Source organism: Rhinolophus ferrumequinum, chromosome 9 (assembly GCF_004115265.2).
Source record: "Rhinolophus ferrumequinum isolate MPI-CBG mRhiFer1 chromosome 9, mRhiFer1_v1.p, whole genome shotgun sequence".
Classification (NCBI taxonomy): Eukaryota; Metazoa; Chordata; class Mammalia; order Chiroptera; family Rhinolophidae; genus Rhinolophus; species Rhinolophus ferrumequinum.
Window position 1 is genome coordinate 18,177,396 of NC_046292.1, and position 20,499 is coordinate 18,197,894.

The 20,499-nt window shown below is 54.3% G+C and overlaps 1 protein-coding gene across 4 annotated transcripts in view; it reads left to right on the forward strand.

Annotated features, from left to right (window-relative positions):
* Positions 1-20,499, forward strand: part of RPS6KA1 (ribosomal protein S6 kinase A1) — a 32,867-nt gene that overhangs the window by 7,991 nt on the left and 4,377 nt on the right. For 2 of the 4 annotated variants that reach the window (XM_033114328.1, XM_033114329.1), the window contains exons 3-17: positions 6,492-6,608; positions 6,874-6,955; positions 8,707-8,787; positions 8,953-9,032; positions 10,067-10,173; positions 10,912-10,949; positions 11,297-11,439; positions 11,840-11,910; positions 12,203-12,291; positions 13,299-13,363; positions 13,621-13,723; positions 15,137-15,267; positions 16,406-16,531; positions 16,744-16,833; positions 17,220-17,378. In XM_033114328.1, coding sequence (XP_032970219.1) covers positions 6,492-6,608; positions 6,874-6,955; positions 8,707-8,787; positions 8,953-9,032; positions 10,067-10,173; positions 10,912-10,949; positions 11,297-11,439; positions 11,840-11,910; positions 12,203-12,291; positions 13,299-13,363; positions 13,621-13,723; positions 15,137-15,267; positions 16,406-16,531; positions 16,744-16,833; positions 17,220-17,378 — 1,482 coding nt within the window. Of the gene's footprint in view, positions 1-3,674; positions 3,814-5,444; positions 5,647-6,491; positions 6,609-6,873; positions 6,956-8,706; positions 8,788-8,952; positions 9,033-10,066; positions 10,174-10,911; positions 10,950-11,296; positions 11,440-11,839; positions 11,911-12,202; positions 12,292-13,298; positions 13,364-13,620; positions 13,724-15,136; positions 15,268-16,405; positions 16,532-16,743; positions 16,834-17,219; positions 17,379-20,499 lie in introns of those variants that run through there. The other 2 variants (XM_033114330.1, XM_033114326.1) reach the window with 2 other exon arrangements.

The following is a 20,499-nucleotide window of genomic DNA, read 5'->3' on the forward strand; positions in this document are numbered from 1 at the left end:
ACTATCCCCATTTTATAGATGAGAACATTGAGGCCCTAGGTCATATAGCTGGTGGGCACATAGCTTGACCATAAAGCCCACACTCCTCCCAACCCAAGGAACACTTAGTGCTGAAGAGGAGGAATATTAGGTCCCTGTGACCCCAAGTTCCATCATTCCTAGGCACCTGCTCATCCATCTTCTCTATTGTCCCAGAAGCTTACAGTATCCCCAGTGCCCACTTCCGGGCTCAGCACACCAGGGGGCGCTCAGCCTGTGGTTGGGACCTCATCACTGTGCAGTGGGATGAGCTGGCTTGTTTATCTTTTGCTTCATCAGACTTGCACTGCATCTTGCTGTGGCACAGGGCGACCCGAAAATGAAGTCAACACCCCGGCCCTCACGGAGTTCCCAGTTTTAGGGAGCGGGTGCAGACAGGAGAGCTATATGGTGGGTACTGTGATGGGGACAAGTAGGTCTGTGGGCACACAGAGCCTCCATTCTGTGTCAGGCCCCATAGTGGGCAGAGAAATACACCACCTTCTAGGTGCCCACATTTCTCTTGGCATGATGAGGTGAGCATGTCCTGGGGAACCCAGCCAGTGGCATCTGAGCTCAGGGCTGAGCGAGGACCAGATGGACGGTCACTGCTGCGTGTGGCAGAGGAGGAGACTTGGGGTGGGCTATGGGGCAGCAGCCACCTTCCCTATGGAGCTGGAATTTGGCTGGGCTCCGACAGCAGCATTTGGGCAGCTGGAGAGAGAAGTGGGCCTTCCAGCGGGAGAAGAGGCATGAAGAGGACTGGGGTATCATGCGTTCTGAGTTCAGGATCCTGCTCCTTTCCTGTTTGCCTTATAACCTTGGGCAAGTGGTTTGCTCCTCTGAGGCTCAGATGCTTTTCCTGTAGGAGAACAGAGTCCATTCCTCAGGGACGCCCGGCGGAGGAGGGCATGGGATGCCTGTAAATTAAAGACCTAATCTAACAAAGTCTGAGGCACAATGTTGGTATTTAACGCTTGTTTATTTATTTCAAGCAGGAAGGGGGATTTGGGGTTTAGCAGTCATAGTGTGGACAGCAGTCTAGAGTGAGAGCTCCCTGAATCTTTTCAACACCCCAGGTGCACCTGGTGTCCTCAGGCATACTGGAGCTCCATTCACCCTCCCTTCCTGGGGGTGGACTGGGCACCCCAGCTTCCCCCCCCAATCTCCGGAGCTGGACCCCTTTGAAGCGCCTGCAGGTCTATTTTGAGAGCCGAGTGTCTCTCCCCTCCCCTCCTCTCTTCCTGTTTATGAAACCCTGATCCCTCCCGGATCCCTTTTGCTCCCCTGGCTGGAGCACAGGCAGGATGTGACTGGATTTCAGGGAGCCTTGGGAGCCTCAGGTGTTGGGGAGAACTTCCCTTGGACTGGCCAGCGCGGGCTCGCCCACCCTCCCAGAACCTGGGACCCTGTGGCAGGGCTCTATCCTTCTGCCTACCCAGAGGTGACACTACAGCAGTAAGACCTGCCATCTCATCCGGGGGGATGTTCTGTTTACAATGCCCCTTTGCCTCTGTGGCCCATTTTGCTTCTAGAAACAACCTTGTTGAGAGTGGAACATCTCATTTTAACCTCTGTTTTAAAGAGGAAGAAAGTGAGGCTCAGACAGAGAAAGAGTTTGCCTGGAAACACTCAGCTAGTGAGTGGCCAGTGCTTAACTTCCCACCCTGCACTCCTGGCCTCAGCCTCTTGTTCATGCTGGTCTCTGCATGAAGTGCCTTTTCTCGCCTTTCTGCCTGGCCAACTCCTATCCTCTTTAAGTTCCAGTTGTACTGCCACCTCTCTGGAAGGTTCTTGGACCTCACCCCAGGCAGATGGTTACTGCCCCTGGGCACCCACAGCACCTGACGGCAGCTCTCCCTGGACAATTGTGTTTTGTTTTCCTGTATTTATTTTCTGGATCTACCTGAGGTCAACACCGGCGTTAGCCTTAACACGGGCGCCTCCCAGTGTCTGGCTCCTGGCCTGGGGACAGAGCGCGGGAACAGTAGCTACGAGTGATGTCCAAAGGGGAGGCCAGCTGGCCAGCCTTGCAGGGAGGGCAATAATGAAATGGTTAGAAGTGTAGGCTTTGGAAGCAAACAGACTTTGATTTTGGTCTTAGCTCTCCCGCTTTCTAGCCATGTGGACTTGGGCAAGTCACTTTCTCTCTGAGCCTAGTTTCCTCATCTCTGAAATGGGATGACAATACCTCCCTTGGAGCTAAGAAACAGGGCCTGCCAGAATCCACATCAGCAAAGGTTGAAGGAAAGAACATCTTTGTGCAATAAATGCTCAATCTGTAGGAGGTACAATTCTCAGTGTCACTCCATGCCAGTCCTGACCTAGGGCCTGAGGCCAGCTCCCCATCAAGGATGTCTGGGAACTGTGGACCCCTCTTGCCCGGCCCAGAGGCATGCTGGGAGATACGTCTGGGGACATCTGTCTCACCAGAGTGGGCAGCACCTGATAGGCCCTGCAGATGCTGTCAGCTGGGGAAGAAGCTGTTGGTGTCCGTTAGGGCCAGGGATTGGCACGTGGGCTTGCACTGCAGCGAGTGGAAGGAGGCCCAGGGGGGCCCTCGGGACCCAGGATCAGGTCAGGGGGCGCTGGGCTTCTCTTGCAGCTGCCTTGTGGAAGGAAGTACATAAGAGGAAGTATCTTTAGGGAGGAATGGGGCAGGGACCAGGGGATGTGGTCTGGTGCCTGTCCTCCCCTCCTGCCACCCAGAGGCCCCCCCAGGCCCTGCACGTACCCTTCAGTGAAGGCAGTTCGGAGACTGTTTCCTTCCTGTACTCTGTTAGCCACAGAGTCTTCCTTTGATTCTCAGGGTCTCAAGGGTGAGGGGGACCCGGTGGCACAGGACCAGAGAGTTTTGGGGCTCCCAGGGCTGTCCCCATCTCCACACCCCTGCCTGAAGCAGCGGGGGTGCAATGAGAAGCCTCCGTCTAAGCAGGCATCTTTCACAAGCCTGGCAGACCAGCATCACACTGTTACTAGAGGCCCTGCGAGGCCTGGAAGGGGAAGTCCGTGTGTACGTGGGGGCGTGTGTTTCCACACAGGGGATGTCTGTGGAAATCGTTTCCGATCATCGGCTTGTGTGTATTTGTGTGCGTATCAGTTCCGGTGGGTGTACTGGTGTGAGTGACGCGGCGAGGCCACGTAGAAGGGGGCTGGGCCTGGTCAACCCCTGACCCAGGCTACCTGCTCCTCCACTGAGACCTCTGTAGGTCCTTGCTAGGGCTTTCTGCCCATCCCAGGGCGCTGGACTGGCAGGTTCTTCAGGGCAGGGCTGCTATGGTGGTGCCTGTTCTGTGGGCTGCCATTTTGGGTGGGCCCAGCCATGGGGAGGTCACTGCGGGGGGAAGGAGAGTCTGTGCTCTGGGCCGGGGCAGTCAGAGCCCATGGGCTTGCTGACTTCTGCCCTCATTCTCTTAAGGGGATGTTTGCAGCTGCTGGATGCCCACTATGTGAGCCCCTCATCACCTCGTGACTCTGTGTTCTAGTCTCCCCTTTCTCGGGATCAGAGGATACGAGGAGGGGTGTATCCCTGGCCCCACCCCCTGCAGTCATGGCCTTGGGGTCTACCGTGTCCCCTCCTCAGCAGGGAAGCCTGTCCCATCTTCTGTCCCTCCTCTCTGCAGAGGGGGAAGTGAGAAGGAGGGGGTCAGGGACCCTGCCTTCTGGGCCAGGAAGGCTGAAAAAGCAGAAGTGAGGGACTAACGGGGCCCTCTGGCCACTGGCTTGAGCCCCACCATGCAGAGCCCGGCAGATCTCCCCTGGGTGGGGAGAGATCCACTCCCCTGTCCCAGAAAGGTGAGCAGAGGGTTCCCTGCCTCCACTGGTGTCTGTCATCATGACTCTGGGCAAGGAATAGGTTTGGGGGTGACTCTTTCCCCTGGGGTTTCCGGGTGACTGGCTCTGTCTCCAGGGAGTATTCTCAGCCAGAGACAGACAGGTGGAGGCTCAGACCGCAGGGTTTGGGGACGGGGGTTGCTGTGTGGCCTTGGCCCACCGCAGCCCCTCTCTGAGCCAGGCTTTCTGCCTGTCCCCCCTGGGGTTACACTCAGGAGCCTGATTAGCGTGCAGCTTTTAGTGGCTGCAGCTTTTTGTGGCTGTTCAGGGTCCCCTGAGGATGTGTCTGTGTCTGTGAGGGTCGATATCTAGAATGAGAAGTCCCCGGACTGACCCTAGTACCGAGGGAGGGGGCGGGCTGGAAGGGCTGGACATGGCTCCGGCTGACTTACCTACCCACCCTTTCCTGGCACTTGAGGCCTCCCAATCGCAGGTCAAGCAATAGCCAGGGGAAGGACTTGGGTTCAAGCTGGCTCTGCCTCCAGTGCACTTTGAGCCTGGGTGAGTCACTGTGCTCTGGACCTCAATTTCCTGTTCCCGAAATGGGCACAACTGCTTTTGGGATATTTGGATGAGAGTCAGAGCCATCAGATTGCACTCAGATATCCCGCTTGGCCTACTTTCGTAGTCCAGGGCCCCCCTTCAGGACCTGGCATGGGAAGAACATTCCAAAGAAATGGAAGACCTCAGAGATGGGTCTGCCACAAATACTGGACTGTTCTCCCAAGTGCTGAGGGTTTGCAGGCGACATCCCCTCACCTCTTTCCTCACCCCCAGGTAGACCAGCTCTGCCTTTGAGTTCGGGGTCCGACTTTTTGGGTGTCCAGGTGTCTTTCCTGCCTATGTGTCTGTCTGCTTGGGCCTCACTGACTGGCAGTCTCTGTTTGCTGCCCACCTGCCTCTGGCTTCTGTTGGGCTCCTGTGTCTGTCTGTACTTGATGAGTGCCTGTCTTCACCTGTTGGGTACATGTCACGTGTTAGGTGTCTGTTGGTTCGTGTCCCCTTATGTCTCTGCCTATTGAGTATGTGTCCCCATCTGTCTCCACCTGTTGGATGCAAGCCCCCATCTGCCTCTGCCTGTTGGGTCCCCATCTGTCTCTGACTGTCGGGTACATGTCCCCATCTGTCTTTGCCTGTTGGATATGTGTTCCCGTTTGCCTCAGCAGGTTGGGTATGAGTCTCTGTCCACCTCTGCCTGTCAGGTATGAGTCCCCTCCTGCCTCTGCTTGTGGGTACCTGTCCCCATCTGTCTCCGCCTGTTGGATATGTGTTCTTTCTACCTCTGCCTGTTGGGCATGTGTACACTCCTTCCTCTGCCTGTTGGATGCCCACCTTCATCTGTCTTTATCTGTTGGGAGCCGGTCTCTGCCTGTGGGGTGCCTATCTGCTCCTCAGCAGCTGGGTTGGTATGGGGCTTTCCCTTTGCAGGCCCACAGGGGATGCAGAGGGCAGCCTTCAGGCAATGGGGACAGGGGAAGAGAGAGGAAAGGAACGTGGTGAGGGTGTAGGCTTGGAGCGAGGAAACCACAGGCCCTGCGTGATTGGTGGCCCGGGCCCAGCCCCCGCCCTCACTCTGCACATCCGCCTCGGGCCGGCCACCTCCGAGGCAGCCCCGGACGCTGCCTGCTCCTGCCATGGTGCCTTGGCCCTGCCGGGCGGATGGAGCAGGATCCCAAGCCGCCCCGTCTGCGGCTCTGGGCCCTGCTCCCCTGGCTGCCCAGGAAGCAGCGGCCCAGGATCAGCCAGACTGCTCTGCCTGCCCCTGGCCCTGGCTCTGGCCCCAGGCGGGACTCGGTGAGTGTGCCCGGATGAGCTGGCCTGCCTGTGGCCCTTGGAGCAGGTGCCTGGGCAGCCAGTGTGGCCTCAGCTGTCTTTGGGCTCTCCTAGCCCAGGCCTGGCCCTGCTGGACGACTGGACCCTACCCAGACCTGCTCCCTGGGGGAGTGAGGAGGCACTCAGGGGTCCAGGGAGTGACACCGGTAGACCGGAGGGAGGGCAGAGGGCGAGGGGTCCTAGGACAACTGGGACCTGAAGAGCGGTTTTTAGTAGACTTGTATGAAGGAACTTTCAGAGGGTGGGGCATGGAGTCTGGCCTTAGCTCCTACCTGCCCCAGACTGGCACTTACTGGGTTGGGGGTAGTCTCAGGTGCCTCTTGGGTCCCTAAGCATCTCAGCTCTGTCCTTCTGGCCAAAAGGATCCCGTCATCCATCCTGTCCAGGAACAAAAACCCAGCTTTGCCTCCCCAGTGTGAGAATAAACCCTACTTCCTATTGTGGCAAAACCAAAACTTGACAGCAGGGGGAGGGGAGGACCTGGGGCTGGTCTGTGGGCCTCAGCCAGAGCCTGCAGTTGGCTCAGCTTGGCCAGCCTGGCCATGCCTGGGCATCCCTTTGGGTGTGACCAGGCCGGAGCATCAGGAACAATAGGAGCAGAGACACCTTAGTAGTTTGACCCCCTCTGGCCTGTGAGGCCCTTTGGTATTGATGAACCTGGAGGCTGGCCCTGTCGGGGCAGCTGTCTGGTTGGGCCTGCAGGGCCCCGTCTACTGAGATCTGGTGTGAGTGGACTTGGATGGGGGACATTCCCCATGCTGGCCTGGATGGGGCCCACGTGCCCACCTGCTGTGTTCCTCCATCAGGATGAGGGTGTCCTCAAGGAGATCTCCATCACGCACCATGTGAAGGCTGGCTCTGAGAAGGCTGACCCATCCCATTTCGAGCTGCTCAAGGTTCTGGGCCAGGGATCCTTTGGCAAAGTAAGTCCTGATCCCACAGTTGGGAGGGAAACAGTGGTCATACCAGAGGTGGGGTGAGAGTTCACTGTGGGGCTCAAAGTACCAGAGGGCAAGGGTTGATGGGGCTCAAGGCAGGACAGGAGGTCACCTTGGTACCCAGGGAGGGCAAAAGGTCAAGGTGGGACTCAGGGAAGTTGGAGGGCAGCTTGGGACCTGGAGGGTGGGAGCTGATGGGCTCAGTCCTCTCCGCAGCTTCTCCTCTGCTTTTCCCGTGCTGCCTTCTCAGGTCTTCCTGGTGCGGAAAGTTACCCGGCCCGACAGTGGGCACCTGTACGCCATGAAGGTACTAAAGAAGGCAACGCTGAAAGGTGAGTGGAGGACACCTCCTCAGGCAGAGCCCAGGGCAGCACAGGACCAAGTGAGATGGCCCAGCTGTCCAGGGCCTTAAGTCTGATGCAGGAGAGAGCTCAGTCTCCAGGAGTGCCTGGTCTGAAGGTGGAGACACTGGCCTGTTCTCAGCTGTCCCTTACTACCCACCACCCCTCCTTATGATGAAGACAGGGTCCAGTCAGAAGAAAAGATCTCCAGGGTTAACTGCACCCCGCGCCCACCCCCACCGCCAAGCCAAGTGCCAGTATGTAGTCTGGAAGGAGGTGGGAGCAGGGGTGCAGTATGTTTGTGTTGGAGGCCTTCAGACATCAGGTTTCAGGCTGGTTGGGCAGAGGCCCCTCTCAGCAGAGTTGCTTCACAATGTTACAAGAGTCTGAGGGAGACCTCAGAGTGGAGAAGGGTGTGAGCAAAGAGGCAGGGAGCCCAGGGAGGCGGTTGCGTGGGTAGGAGAGGTAGTCAAGGCGGGTCCATGGAGATGGATGGCAGAGAGGTTCGGAGGGAGCCCGAGTCCAGGCCTGGAATTCCAGGACTTCCAAAGGGCATGAGGGTGATTGGGAGTAGCCTTTGTGCTGGGCAGTGACTCTGAGCAGCCTGGGAACCAGACTGGCCACTGACCAGGCTGGGGTGAGGTGGGGAGAATTGGAAGTGTTGGCCTTGGGGACATTAGGAGTCATGTGGCCCATGAAGGGGCATCTGTGGGGTGATGTAGCTTTGGTGCCCCAATGCCAGCCTGGTAGGGGTAGGAGTCATTCCTCAGCAGGGACAGTGGGAGCCATGGGGAAAGAGAAAGATGAAAAGACTTGGTCCCTGCTTTGAAGGGCTCCCGTGGGGCTGGAGAGGCAAGGCAGACCTTGCAGGGTGTTGCAATTGGCGCTGCGACTGGGGAGCCCAGGGAAGGTGGGTGCAGCCTCCCAGTGGGGTCGGCTCACATAAGGAGTAACCATTTGAGCTGTGTCTTGAAGGATGAGTTGGGAGTTCTCCAGATTGAAGATGGTAGAGGAAGGGTACCCCAGGATGGAGGAATTGTTTCCCTTAGCAAAAGTGTAAGGGCAGTTTGAACATGTAAGGTTTAGTTGGGAAACAGTGACTAGAATAGTTAACTACAGTGTGGTCCCTGCCATGTCTGGTGAGGGAAACAGAAACGTTAAACTAGCATGTAAAAGGTGCTCCGAAGGGGAAAGCACAGCCCTGTAAGAAAGAGCATCCTGACTCAGCATGGCAGGTTAAGGAAGACTTCCTGGAGGAGGTGAGGCCTAAACTGAGTCAAAGAAGAACCTGCTGATATCAAATTGCCTGAGGACTTTTATTCTCTAAAAACATGTGTGTGTGTGGTGGGGTGGGGGGTGCCTACTCAGACCCATGAATCTGAATTTGAGACCCAGGGAATCTGCCTTTCTAACTAGCTCTCCAAGTGACTGTTCTCACCAGCCCCCAGACTGGAATTGGAGAGTTTTATGGCAGATGGAGAAAAGGCTGGTGAAAGCATCGCAGGGGAGCCCCAGAGGCAAAGGCCGAGAGTACACAGAGAAATGGGTTGCCCAGACTGGCTGGATTGAATGGCCCTCGGTGGGGCATGGTGGGAGATGGGGCTGGAGGGATGGGCAGGACAGCAAGCGTTCAGCCCTGGGCACTGCCCTGAGATGTGAGGAACAAGTGGAAAAGAGAGTCCTTCTTAGCCAGGGCCTGCAGGTGGCTAGACTCTTCGTGACCGCCTTTCTCCTCTGGCCAGTACGTGACCGCGTTCGGACCAAGATGGAGAGAGACATCCTGGCTGACGTAAACCACCCATTTGTGGTAAAGCTGCACTATGGTGAGACCACAGACCCTACCTGAGTTCCCACCCTACCTGCCAGCCTTGGCCCTTGCCTGTGGGTTGCTGCCTTCCCAGTACGTTGCCCGCCTTCCACGTGACAGGCCAAGGGAGCTGAGGGCAGGGCCCAGCCGGCTCCACCATTGCCTTTTCCCTTCTCCCCAGCCTTCCAGACCGAGGGCAAGCTCTACCTTATTCTGGACTTCCTGCGTGGTGGGGACCTCTTCACACGGCTCTCTAAAGAGGTGAGCTGGCACCCCAGGTGGAGCTGGAGGGACAGTGAGGCCTCCCATCACAGGGCTTCAGTGAAGGACATGTCCAGTGTGGCCTGGGTATGGGACCACCCAGGCCTGCCTAGCAGTCCCTGACCCAGGACCCGACCCTGGGGCTGAGCCCACACCCTGAGAGTTTCCCCCAACGTATGTCAGAGTGGATCAGGCTCTGGGTCAGATGCCACTGTGATGACGGAGCTAAGCATGGCTGTCACCTCTCCACCTCCGTTCTTCTCAGGCGGCCCTGGGCAGGGCCGTGAGGACCTGGAGAGCCCGAATCCCCCCAGAAAGCTAGACACTTGAACGTTATTTCCCACGTGTTAACCGAAAGGCTTTTGAACTGACAGAAGGATTTGAGCCAGTTACAAAAATGAGACCATTGATACAATTCAAACAGAAGAAGAGAAGCAATTTTTTTAAAAAACTTTTAAAATGTTACTTTAATGTTTGAATAGGTAGTACATTTACATGATCGAAAAGAATAATATTCATTGAGAAGTCTTCCTCCCACCCCAGCCCCTGTGACCCCCACATGCGTAAACATTTTTGTTGGTTTCTTGTTTAAGCTTCCCATGTTTCTTTGGAAATACAAACCATTCTGACATTTGTTCTGAATCCTGACCCCCACTTTCTTAGGTACAAAGTACTAGTTCTGCGGTACTGTTCTGTACCTCGCTTTTTTCAGGACAGTGTATCTTGCAATTGATCCATATTAGCACATAGGGAAACTTTCGGTAGTTTCTGGCTGCATAGCAGTCCGTCGTGTGGGGAGAGGCGGTTATTCCCATCTGCTGCTCGACCCTTGGGCTATTTCCAACCCTTTTGCTGTTTCTAAGCAATGCCACAGTGAGTGACTTGTATATCAGTCACTTCACCCTTAAATCCCTTTGTAGAAAGTAGGGTGGACCCTCGGGGTCTCTAAGGGTCCTCCCCAGAGTGGACTCTCAGGACCCCCAGTTCCTGAGGAAGAGGCGAGCCCAGCTGAAGCCCCTCCCGCCGTGTTGCAGGTTATGTTCACGGAGGAGGACGTGAAGTTTTACCTGGCCGAGCTGGCTCTGGGGCTGGACCACCTGCACAGCCTCGGCATCATTTACAGAGACCTCAAGCCTGAGAAGTGAGTAAAGCCCCAGCCCAGCCTTCCTAGGGAGTGCAGAGGCAGAGCCTGTGGCCTCTTCTAGGTCAGGGCCGCCCTGCCAGCGGTGGGTATAACTCTCCTCAAGAAAATCCCCCTCCCTCGGGCTGCCCTGTGAATGGGTGGGTGCAGTGGACTGGTGGTGGCAGCAGGCTCACCTTGGGGGGCTGCCTAATCACTAGTGCTGCCATTACCAAAGGCCAGGCACCTCCATACAGGTGCATTGCCTACCTTTTCTGCTAGTCCGTTGTGACATCTGGGATGCCACCATTCAAGGTCATTCCTTGATATGACCTCTCTAGAATTTTTCTTAACATCTAAGTACCCTCAAATGGTAACTTGGAAGCCAGGGGCAGGTGCTAAGGTGGAATGAGATCTAGCTTTAGAGTTAGGCAGACCTGAATTCAAGTCTTGTCTCCACCATTTCAAATCTTGACTCCACTAGCTCTATGACCACGGGGAGTTCCTTACCCTCCCTGAACCTTAGTTTCCCCCATTATTAAAATGGGGATTAGCATTATTAAAATGGGGATTAGCAAAAGCGGTAGGCAGCATACCTGCATGGCACGGCCACCACCCCGCTCCACCTACCCATTCATCAGATGGAAATGGGTGGCTCACCTTCTCTGGGCTGGGCCAACCCCCACCACTTGGTGGTGTCTACAGAACCCACCAAGGAGCCACAGCTGAGGGGCGCTAACTCCCCTCTCTCCATTACAGCATCCTTCTGGATGAGGAGGGCCACATCAAACTCACTGGTGAGTGGAGAGCACCTGCACTCCCTGCCCTCAGGGAGGCAGGACAGGTTCTTGATGGACCTGGGCTGAATGCTAAGGGATTCGTTCTTCCTGAGAAGCTGTGCCAGGCACGTGGAAGTGATCAAAAGCCCAGGCCGCAGACTTCGAATGGCCTGGGTTTGAATCCCAGCTCTGTACTGTAACCTTGTACAAGTCACGTGGCCTCTCTGGGCCTCAGCTTCTTCCTGAAAATTCTGGGAGTCATGCCCTCAGGCTTCTGGGCGGGGGGGGGGGGTTGGGTGTCTAGGGGGTGGCAGCAAGGAGGGGGGAGTTCCTGAAGATGTGTCCTCTTGCCTTCCTTGCTGCAGACTTTGGCCTGAGCAAGGAGGCCATTGACCACGAGAAGAAGGCCTATTCCTTCTGTGGGACGGTGGAATACATGGCCCCTGAGGTCGTCAACCGCCAGGGCCACACCCACAGTGCAGATTGGTGGTCCTATGGGGTACTGATGGTGAGTGCCCAGACGGGTAACATATCCAGCCCAGGCCTCGGGCCTCAGTTTCCCCTTCTGTGTAGTCAGAGGGTTGCTGGTCTCTAAGGCTCTCCTGTCCTCTCACAGCCAAACTGCCTCACCCTCCACCCAGTTGTAGTTTCCTTCCTTGGCAGGATTCCAGGCTTGGCCCCACTTGCGGTGCCCCAGTCTGGGATTGGGTCTCTCCCCAGCTTTGGGCCCCTAGTACTGCTCCTGGTGTTCTGATTGACAGAGGGGAGAGGGACAGACACAATTCTTGATCCAGGTGAACCTCCAACAGCCCAGTAAGAACCCTGGGAATGTTGCTGAGTGGCCTGGGAGGAGGTGGGGGCCTTGGGAGACGGAGACCAGAGCCTGAATAGACCCTTGTCATCTGCAGTTTGAGATGTTGACGGGCTCCCTGCCCTTCCAGGGGAAGGACCGGAAGGAGACCATGACACTGATTCTGAAGTAAGCACCGGCACGTCCCTGCCACCTCAGGGTCCCTTCATGCCTGGCCCCAGACCTCCCTCTGATTCCCCCATTAATGAGACACTCCTGGGTGAAGCATTATGCTTTCCAGCGCCCCCTTTCATCCACCAGGGCCTGTGGGAGGGGAGTCCCAGAAGTCTTTGGGAGCCGAGTTAGTGGACGGCTTGTCTGGACTGAGCTGGAAACTAGACCTGGACAGAACAGAAGCGGGAGGGGAGACGGGGCCTCTGGGGTGGGGCTCAGCCCTGATGAGACCCGGGGGCTATTTCAGGGCGAAGCTAGGCATGCCCCAGTTTCTGAGCACGGAAGCCCAGAGCCTCCTCCGGGCCCTGTTCAAGCGGAATCCTGCCAACCGGCTCGGTAAGCAGCCCTAGCTCAGGGGAGGGGAGCGGGGTACAGCTGCAACCTAGGCCATGGGGCCACATCTGGGACTGAAAGGGACTGTTGTCCTTTGTGTGGGCAGACAATGCCGCTGGCCACCCTGCTTTCTGGCTCCATGTGTGGTGTTTGGGGCAGGGGGGTGACCTGTGTGTAGGGGAAAGGCAGGAACTGAGTCATCCTCACTCTCCCTGGGGACAAAGACGGAGGCCCCCACACAGCTCCTCCTCCAAGGCTGCTGGCACAAGAGGAAAAGCATGAGCTCAGGCGTCAGAAGGCTCAGGTCCCAATCCTGGGCCTGTGTCAGGTCCCCACTGCCCGGCACACCGTAGTCCCTCCATAAATATTTGTTGAACGAATGAGTGCCATTTATGAGCCAAGTGACCCAAGGCAGCTGCCTTTACTTCCCAGAGGCCCAGATCCTCATCTCCATAGGAGAGGATGATCTCAAGCTCTGTTGATTAAATGAAATCACATGAACATGTCTGGTGTGTAGTAGCTGCTCAGTATGTCTTGGCTCCTTGACTACTGAGTTCACCTGGACAGTGACCGGCTTTGAAAGGTCCAGTCCAGTTCCCTGGGTTGAATGGAGTGTACACTTGTCTGGTGGCTGACAGGGTAGTGGGACAAAAGCAACAGCGATGAGGCCTGAGGTGGGAGGGAAGTGGGGGTCCTCTGGAGATCTCAGAACAAGTCTAGCCTCCGTCCTTACGTCTTAGACAAGTTGCGTAACTTCTCTGGGCCTTCCTTCTCCCATCAGTACATTGGAGCTTGATCATAAGAGGCCCCAGAAAATGGAAAATGCTGAGTGGACAATAGGCTTTGGGGTGATGCTGGGTGGATTAGGGGTAGGGTGAGCCCATCCTCCTCATGCTCCCAGTGGACTGCTTGCTCCAGCCACTGGGCCCAGACCAGAGAGCTGACATAGTGGGCGGCGGTGTCTGGGAATTGGACCATCCAAGGCAGACCCCTCATCTGGGCTCTTTCAGGCTCCGGCCCTGACGGGGCAGAGGAAATCAAGCGGCATGTCTTCTACTCCACCATTGACTGGAATGTGAGTGTGTCTGTCCGCCCTTGCGCCCCCAGTAGGGCTTCAGCTGTGGTGGGAGGGAGCTTCTACCGGCGAGGGCCTCAGACGTGGAGCAAAGGGTGACAGCATGGCCTTGGGGGCAAGGGCTGGCCTCCCAAGGGCAAGCAGTTATGCCGCTGTCTGCAGAGCTTGTGCTGCAGGCCTGTCACCTCCTCCTGCTTGGGGCTCCTGGTGGGCAGTGGGGTGGCCGTGGTGACCGGAATGCCCACCCCACCTTACAGAAGCTGTACCGTCGTGAAATCAAGCCACCCTTCAAGCCGGCCGTGGCACAACCCGATGACACCTTCTACTTTGACACTGAGTTCACGTCCCGTACACCTAAGGGTGTGTCCCTTGTCTGGTTTGGGCTGGTATAGGAGGGAAGCAGGGAGTTGGGGCACCTTGGGACGCAGGGGTGATCAGGACTCTGGCAGGCCCAGGTGTGTGGGCAGACAGGCGGGTGGCTCTCTGACTCTTTGTCCCCATTTAATTCTGCCTGACTTTCCCACTCTAGGGTTCTATGGGCTCTTTGTGTCTCAGTGAGGGAGTGGGGGTGAGTGGGTGGTGAAGGCCACAATAGAAGAGTCAGGACCCCTGCTCCAGGCAGCTTCCAGCCCACTGGGAAGACCAGACACAGGCTCACACTCGCGTCAGGGCTAAAGAATCTGACCCAGCAAAACTCGAGGTGGAGATAGTCTGGCAGAGCAGAGGTGACAGTGCCTCCAGGTCAGGGGCAAGTGTGGGAATCTGCTTTGGCTACTCAGACTGCCAGGCCTCAGTGTACTCATCTAGAATATGGGCTCAGTCCCTGGGGTTATTGCAAGAAGCCAAGTAGATGGCTTCTGGGAGGGAGCTTGGTAAATCCTAACATTTTGGCCAGGTACAGGGGCAGGTTTTAGCAGAGGGGGTGCTTTTCTCACTGTGGCTTGCACATCTCTGGTGACAGGGAGCTTAGCACTTCTCCGAGCAGTTTTGTCCCATGTTCATTTATTTGACAAATGTGTAGCAGGTCCCTACTGTGTGTCAGCCATGGGAGGATTGAAGGTAAACAAGATAGAGCCAGGCCCTACCTTCATATGGCTCAGGCTGTAGAGGGGAGAGACATGAAAACAGCCACTGGGCAGCCTGACAAGTGCAGTTTAATAGGAGTGAGGGCTGAAGGAGCCGCCTTAGGCAGGGCTTCTCAGAGGAGAGTGGGTGAGCTGAGCCTCAGGACAGACGAGGAGCCAGTTGTCCAGTGAGGGGGTACAGCTTGTGCAGTGGTCTCCTTTAAGGGTCCGAGAAGTCCGACGTGGCTGAGCTGCAGAGTGGGGAGCGAGGAGGCTAAGATCAAAGGACCTCAGTTGCCAAGCTGAGGAGTTGGGCTTTCTCCTGAGGGCAGAGGGGTGCATTTGAAGGGTATAATTGGGTTAGATATGTGGTTGGAACCATCCCTCTGGCTGCTGTGCCGAAGATGAACCTGAAGGGGCAGACCTGAGGCAGGGAGGACGGGAGGAGGCATCCAGGAAGGAATGAAATGTCTTGGCCCCGGCCGGATGTAGGATGTGGGGGTCTTTTATCTTTGCATGTCAGGACTAGGCCGGTCTAAACACACATGAACACATGGACTAGCTAAGGCCTGGGATGAGGGGTCCTGCCCAAGCTCCCTCCACAGCCAGCTGTTGAAGCAGGCCCGGAAACCCCAAGGTCTCCCTTCTCTGGGCTGCCTCGGGGTCGAGGGCACCTCCTCAGGCTCATATTCCCCTCCTACCCCTGCAGACTCCCCAGGCATCCCCCCTAGCGCTGGCGCCCATCAGCTGTTCCGTGGCTTCAGCTTCGTGGCAACCGGCCTGATGGAGGATGACGGCAAACCTCGGGCCACGCAAGCACCACTGCACTCAGTAGTACAGGTGAGGGGGCAGGGACAGCTGCCCAGTTGTCCTTTCCTACCTGGAGGCCATAGAACGGCTGAGAACACAGACTCTGGAGTTGGACAGGCCTGGGTTCAAACCCTGTGTAGCCCGCGGGGCCTCCAAACTTCCTTGGGCCTCAGTTACTGCATTTGTAAAACAGGGATGACAACATGGGTATAAATTTCCCAGCACAGCCAGGGCCATTATAGAGCCTGGGTAAATGCAGGGAGGTGCCCCGTGGGGAACTGGGAGGTAGCTGTCAGGTCCTAACAGGGGCAGGTGGCAGGACTCTCGTGTCTCCTCACACTTGACCTCCGTTTGCGCTTTCCCAGCCCCATGGAAAATTTAGAATTGAGAGTCAAGAAATTAGGCTCTAAAGCTCATTGCCTGGGTTCAGAACTTCCATGGTGAGGGACTTTGAGACACTTACCCTCCCGCTGCCTCAGTTTTCTCATGTGTCAATGGGGGTGATGATAGAAGCTTTCTCCATAGGTTTTTTATGAGGATCACATAAATTAATATGTGTAAAGCTAATGTGACTATGTAATTTATTATCCAACTGGGACATCTTGGTCCAGGTCAAATGTTAAGCCAGACGGGATGGAGGACAACAGCATAAATCAGGGCTGTCCACGGGATGCGGGGTGACCTTATGGGAAGTTCTTAGAGTAGTGCCTGCCATACACTAAGCACCACAGAAGCATTTGCTATTGTCAATATCTCGGAACCTTGAGACCCCTCGCCATGGGGCTCTGACACCCAGAAAGGGGTGGAGGCAACTTGTCCGAGGCCACAGTAAGTGGCAGAGCTGGGATCCAGCTCAGGGCTCCTGTGTCCCTTTCAGGCCTGCCTGGGCTTCTCAGAGCCACACACCTCTCGACGTGTGCGACCCTTTACCTGCCCCCTCCACCACCTTCTGACCACAGAGAGGGAGCCAGTGAGCGCGCTATTGTCGAGTGAAAAACTGAGGCCCAGAGAGGGGCAGATTCTTGCCTGAGGCCACATGGCCAACATTCTACCCAGGCCTCTTGGCTCTTGCCTGCTGCCATCTCCACTGAGCCAAGGTCTGGGGTGCTGGGGGGCTACCCCTGCATTCTAGAGCGAAGGCTCAGCCCTACTTCTTGGTCTCCTGCAGCAACTCCATGGGAAGAACCTGGTTTTTAGTGATGGCTACGTGGTAAAGGAGACGATTGGTGTGGGCTCCTACTCTGTGTGCAAGCGCTGCGTCCACAAGGCCACCAACATGGAGTATGCCGTCAAGGTGGGCCTCCGACCGTGTCTCGGTCCTGGCTGCTGGGCTAGGGGAGGCCGATGTAGCCTTGGCCCTTTGGTGGGGGAAGGTCAGTGCCTGTGCCTCTGGATAGGTGAAAGGTGTGCAGCTGATCCCCCAGGCTCTGAAGGGCGGGCTCCGGGGCAGGGAAGGACTCTGGATACTGTCCCCCTGACACCGCCACATGCACCCCCTTTCCTCAGGTCATCAACAAGAGCAAGCGGGATCCCTCGGAAGAGATTGAGATTCTTTTGCGGTACGGGCAGCACCCCAACATCATTACTCTGAAAGATGTGAGTGAGGGTCCTGGGGGGGGGGGACACACACTCAACTCTAGGATTGCCCTCAGGCTGCCATTCCTTTGACTCCTGATCCTCCTCTGCTCATGGGAGGGGGAGGACCCTGGGTGCCTCCTGTCTGGCTGCACCCCCGGAGCCCCCCAGTTCAGACTTGGGCATTCTCTGAGAGCTTTCCTGCTAATCAGGGGACCAGAGCCAGCATCCTCCTGTGCAGGGAGGACAGGGACCCAGGCAGGCGAAGGCCCTGCCAGGGCCACTGACGCACAAAGCAGAACACATGCCCCCGGCTCATGTCATTCTTTCCTGTCTTGGTGAGCTGGTGACCAAGGGACCCAGGCCTGGCATTGAGTGCAGGGTCCTGATGGCAAGGTCTCCTGCAGGTGTACGATGATGGCAAACACGTGTACCTGGTGACAGAGCTGATGCGGGGTGGGGAGCTGCTGGACAAGATCCTACGGCAGAAATTCTTCTCGGAGCGGGAGGCCAGCTTCGTCCTACACACCATCAGCAAGACTGTGGAGTATCTGCACTCCCAGGGGGTAAATCGGGTAGGGGGCACCGAAGCGAGGGATCAGACCATCAGCAGAGTGCATGAGCCATGGACTGGCCCAGACAGTGGCAGTCTTCAAACCAGACAGAGGGGAGATCAGGGACGGTGGTGGGTGAATGGATGGATTGACGGAAGGGAGGGAGAGAAAGATGAGGCCAAATTGTGAACAGCAACATTTATTCAGTTCCTACTATGTACTGGGCCCCGTCCTTCCTTTCTTTCTCCTTCCCTCCCTCCCTTCCTTCCTTTTTTGTTGTTGCCAAAGTATTTTTCCCAACTTTTTATTGAGGAAAAAGTTCAAACCTATAGAAAAGTTAAAAGAATAGTATAATGAAAACCATTTCCCTTCTAGATTCACCAAATCTTAACAATCTGCTACATTTACTTTATCACTCTTTGTCTCTCTCTTTCTTTATCTCTCTTTGTCTTTTTCTGTCTCTTTCTATGTATAAATACATATTTTTATAGGTGCATTTGAAAGGAAGTTGCAAAGTTTATGACACTTCACCCATAAATACTTATAATTAAAGTATTTCAAAGCATATCTCAGACCTCTCATCATCTTAGTTATATATCTATAATTAAAAAAGGCAACTGTTTTCTTTCATAACTAACAAAATTAACAGTTACTTGTTTTCACACAGCACCCAGTCAACAGACATATTTCGCCTACTGTCCTTGCAAAAACATCATTTTGTGGTTGGTTTATTGGAATGACAGTCTCTGCCAGGCTCACACCTTTCATTCACTTGTTATATCCCATAAGTCTCTTTTCTGAAACAGAGAAAATTTACACCTAGTAGATCTCAAGTATTTAATGCGATGAGTTTTGTTAAATGTGGACAACCATGTGACTTCCGCGGTAAAACCCTTTTATGCCACTGACTTGTTGAAGAGGTCGGTTCTGTGGAACGTGTCTGCTTGATTCCTCGTGACATCATTTTAATTCTTTATTACCTGTGTTTCCTATAAACTTCAAGTGCTCTAAAATCTTAACTTATTATAGATTCAGCTTCAACTTCCTTTTGGGAGAGAGGAGTTAAAAACACTTCATGGAAGGTACATTTAACTTCATAGGGCCTCACATTCACGAGTGCAGTGTCGCGTTGCCGTAAATGTCAGGTGGTCACAGTCTAGGGGGGGGAAGGGGTGGCAGGCAGTGGGTGGGCCTGATGGTGTGTTGTAAAGATCCTCACCAACCTTTCACAAAATGGTTTCATCCTTTCAGGATCTCTACCTGAATCAATTATTTCATTGGGGTTTGCAAAAATGGCAATGTTTGATTCTAATTTATTACAGGGCTTCTTTTGTAAAAAAGAACTCTACCTCATAACCAGAGCTTCAGTTGGGTTACCACATGTACAGTTATGGTCATGTTTGAAGTGGTTTTGGTTTTTGAAATGGCCAGTGCAAGCAGACTAATATTTAAACACCTCAGGTCAGACAGTAAATGTGTTTCCTTTTCCTGTTTTGTTCTCATGTGAGTACTAGTTAAAGTTACCCCCAGGAAGGTTTAGAAGACAGAGCCAAGCAGTTACTTTCCAGTGGGTCAAAACAAGGCAGGACTTTCTAGAGTGGGAGCTGCTTCTAAAAGTAGTGAGCCCCTCCGCTAGCCCTAAGTACAGACAACCACTTGGTGGGGGTGTTATTGGAAGAAAATTGTCTCTTTCCCAAAGTCAGGAGTCTATGGGTCTCCAAAGCTACTGGCCTTTTCCAAAACCAGAGGCAGGTGATGAAGAAATGGGAAGCTCTTGTTGAATCCAAATACGGAGGGAGCTTCTCTGAGCTGAGTACGCATTGGCAATATCTGTGGTCTAGAAGCTGGGAATTCCTTAGGAGCTGAGGGAGGGGAAGGGAATGACAAGGGGCAGGGTCCACTGGGACCGCCTATATCTTTTTATCGAAGTAGCACGTAAACACGAATCGTAACATACAAGTCAATATATTTTCAAAAAATGAATACACCCATGTAACCAACACTTAGACCAAGACACGAAGTATTTCCATTTCCCCCAAATCTTGTGCCGGTTCCAGTTCAGCCCCCTCCCCAAAGATAACCATTCGAAGCTAACTTCTAGTAGCTTCGATTAGTTTTGCCTGGCTGAATTTTATACAAACATGCCCTTTTATATCTGACTTCTGTCACTCAACATTCTCTCTGAGATTCACCCACATTGTTGTGTTGGCTGCAGTTCACTTGTTCTTGATGTTGTGTAGTTTCCACTGTATGAACAGACCATAATTAAATTGTCCCTTCTACTGTTAATAGACTGTGGGTTGTTACCAATTTTTGACTCTGACAGATAATGCTGCTGCGACATTGTAGTACTTGCTTTTGGTGAGCATATACGTACGTTTTTACGTTCTGTGTATACCTAGCAGTGGAATTGCTGCGACGTAGTGTATGTGTGTGTTCATCTTTAGTAGATGTTGCCAGTTTTCTAAAGTTTTACCAATTTACACTCTCACCAGAAGAGTGTGAGAGTTCTGGTACTCGCCAACACTTGGTATTTTCCCTCTTTTTAATCATAGACATTCTGGTACTTACGGAGTGGTGTCTCTCCGTGGTTTTAATTTGCATTTCCTGATGACTAATGAACTTGATTGCCTCTTCGTGTTTGTTGCCATTTGGACAGCCTGTTTTATTAAATGCCTGTTCAAATCTATTCCATCTTTAGAAATTGGATTTTTCATCTTATTTTGCAGGAGTTCTTTGTTTAATACGTGGAGCCCCTTTAAGTCTCTAGCTTCCCTCATGTTGTTTCTATAAGGGCCCCAGCGTGCCGGCGACAGCCTGTTTGAGAACTCAATAGAGAGTCACACTTTGGCTTCTCTGTTTAACAGATGATTTACATAGAAGGGTGTCATCTTCCTTTTTTTCCCGGCTGGTCACAGGCACCTAAATGCACATCGTTCAATGATGCTGATGAGGACAGACATGCTGTTGCTGCTGAAACAGCTGGCACTGCATGGCAGTGCTGTCCATAGGCCCAAGTTCTAAGCACTTACACACATTTGCCTAAGGCCTCAGTAGTCAGTGTCATTCATCCATTCATTCAGCAGGTATTTATTGAATACCTGCTATGTGCTAGGAACTTTCTAAATGCAGG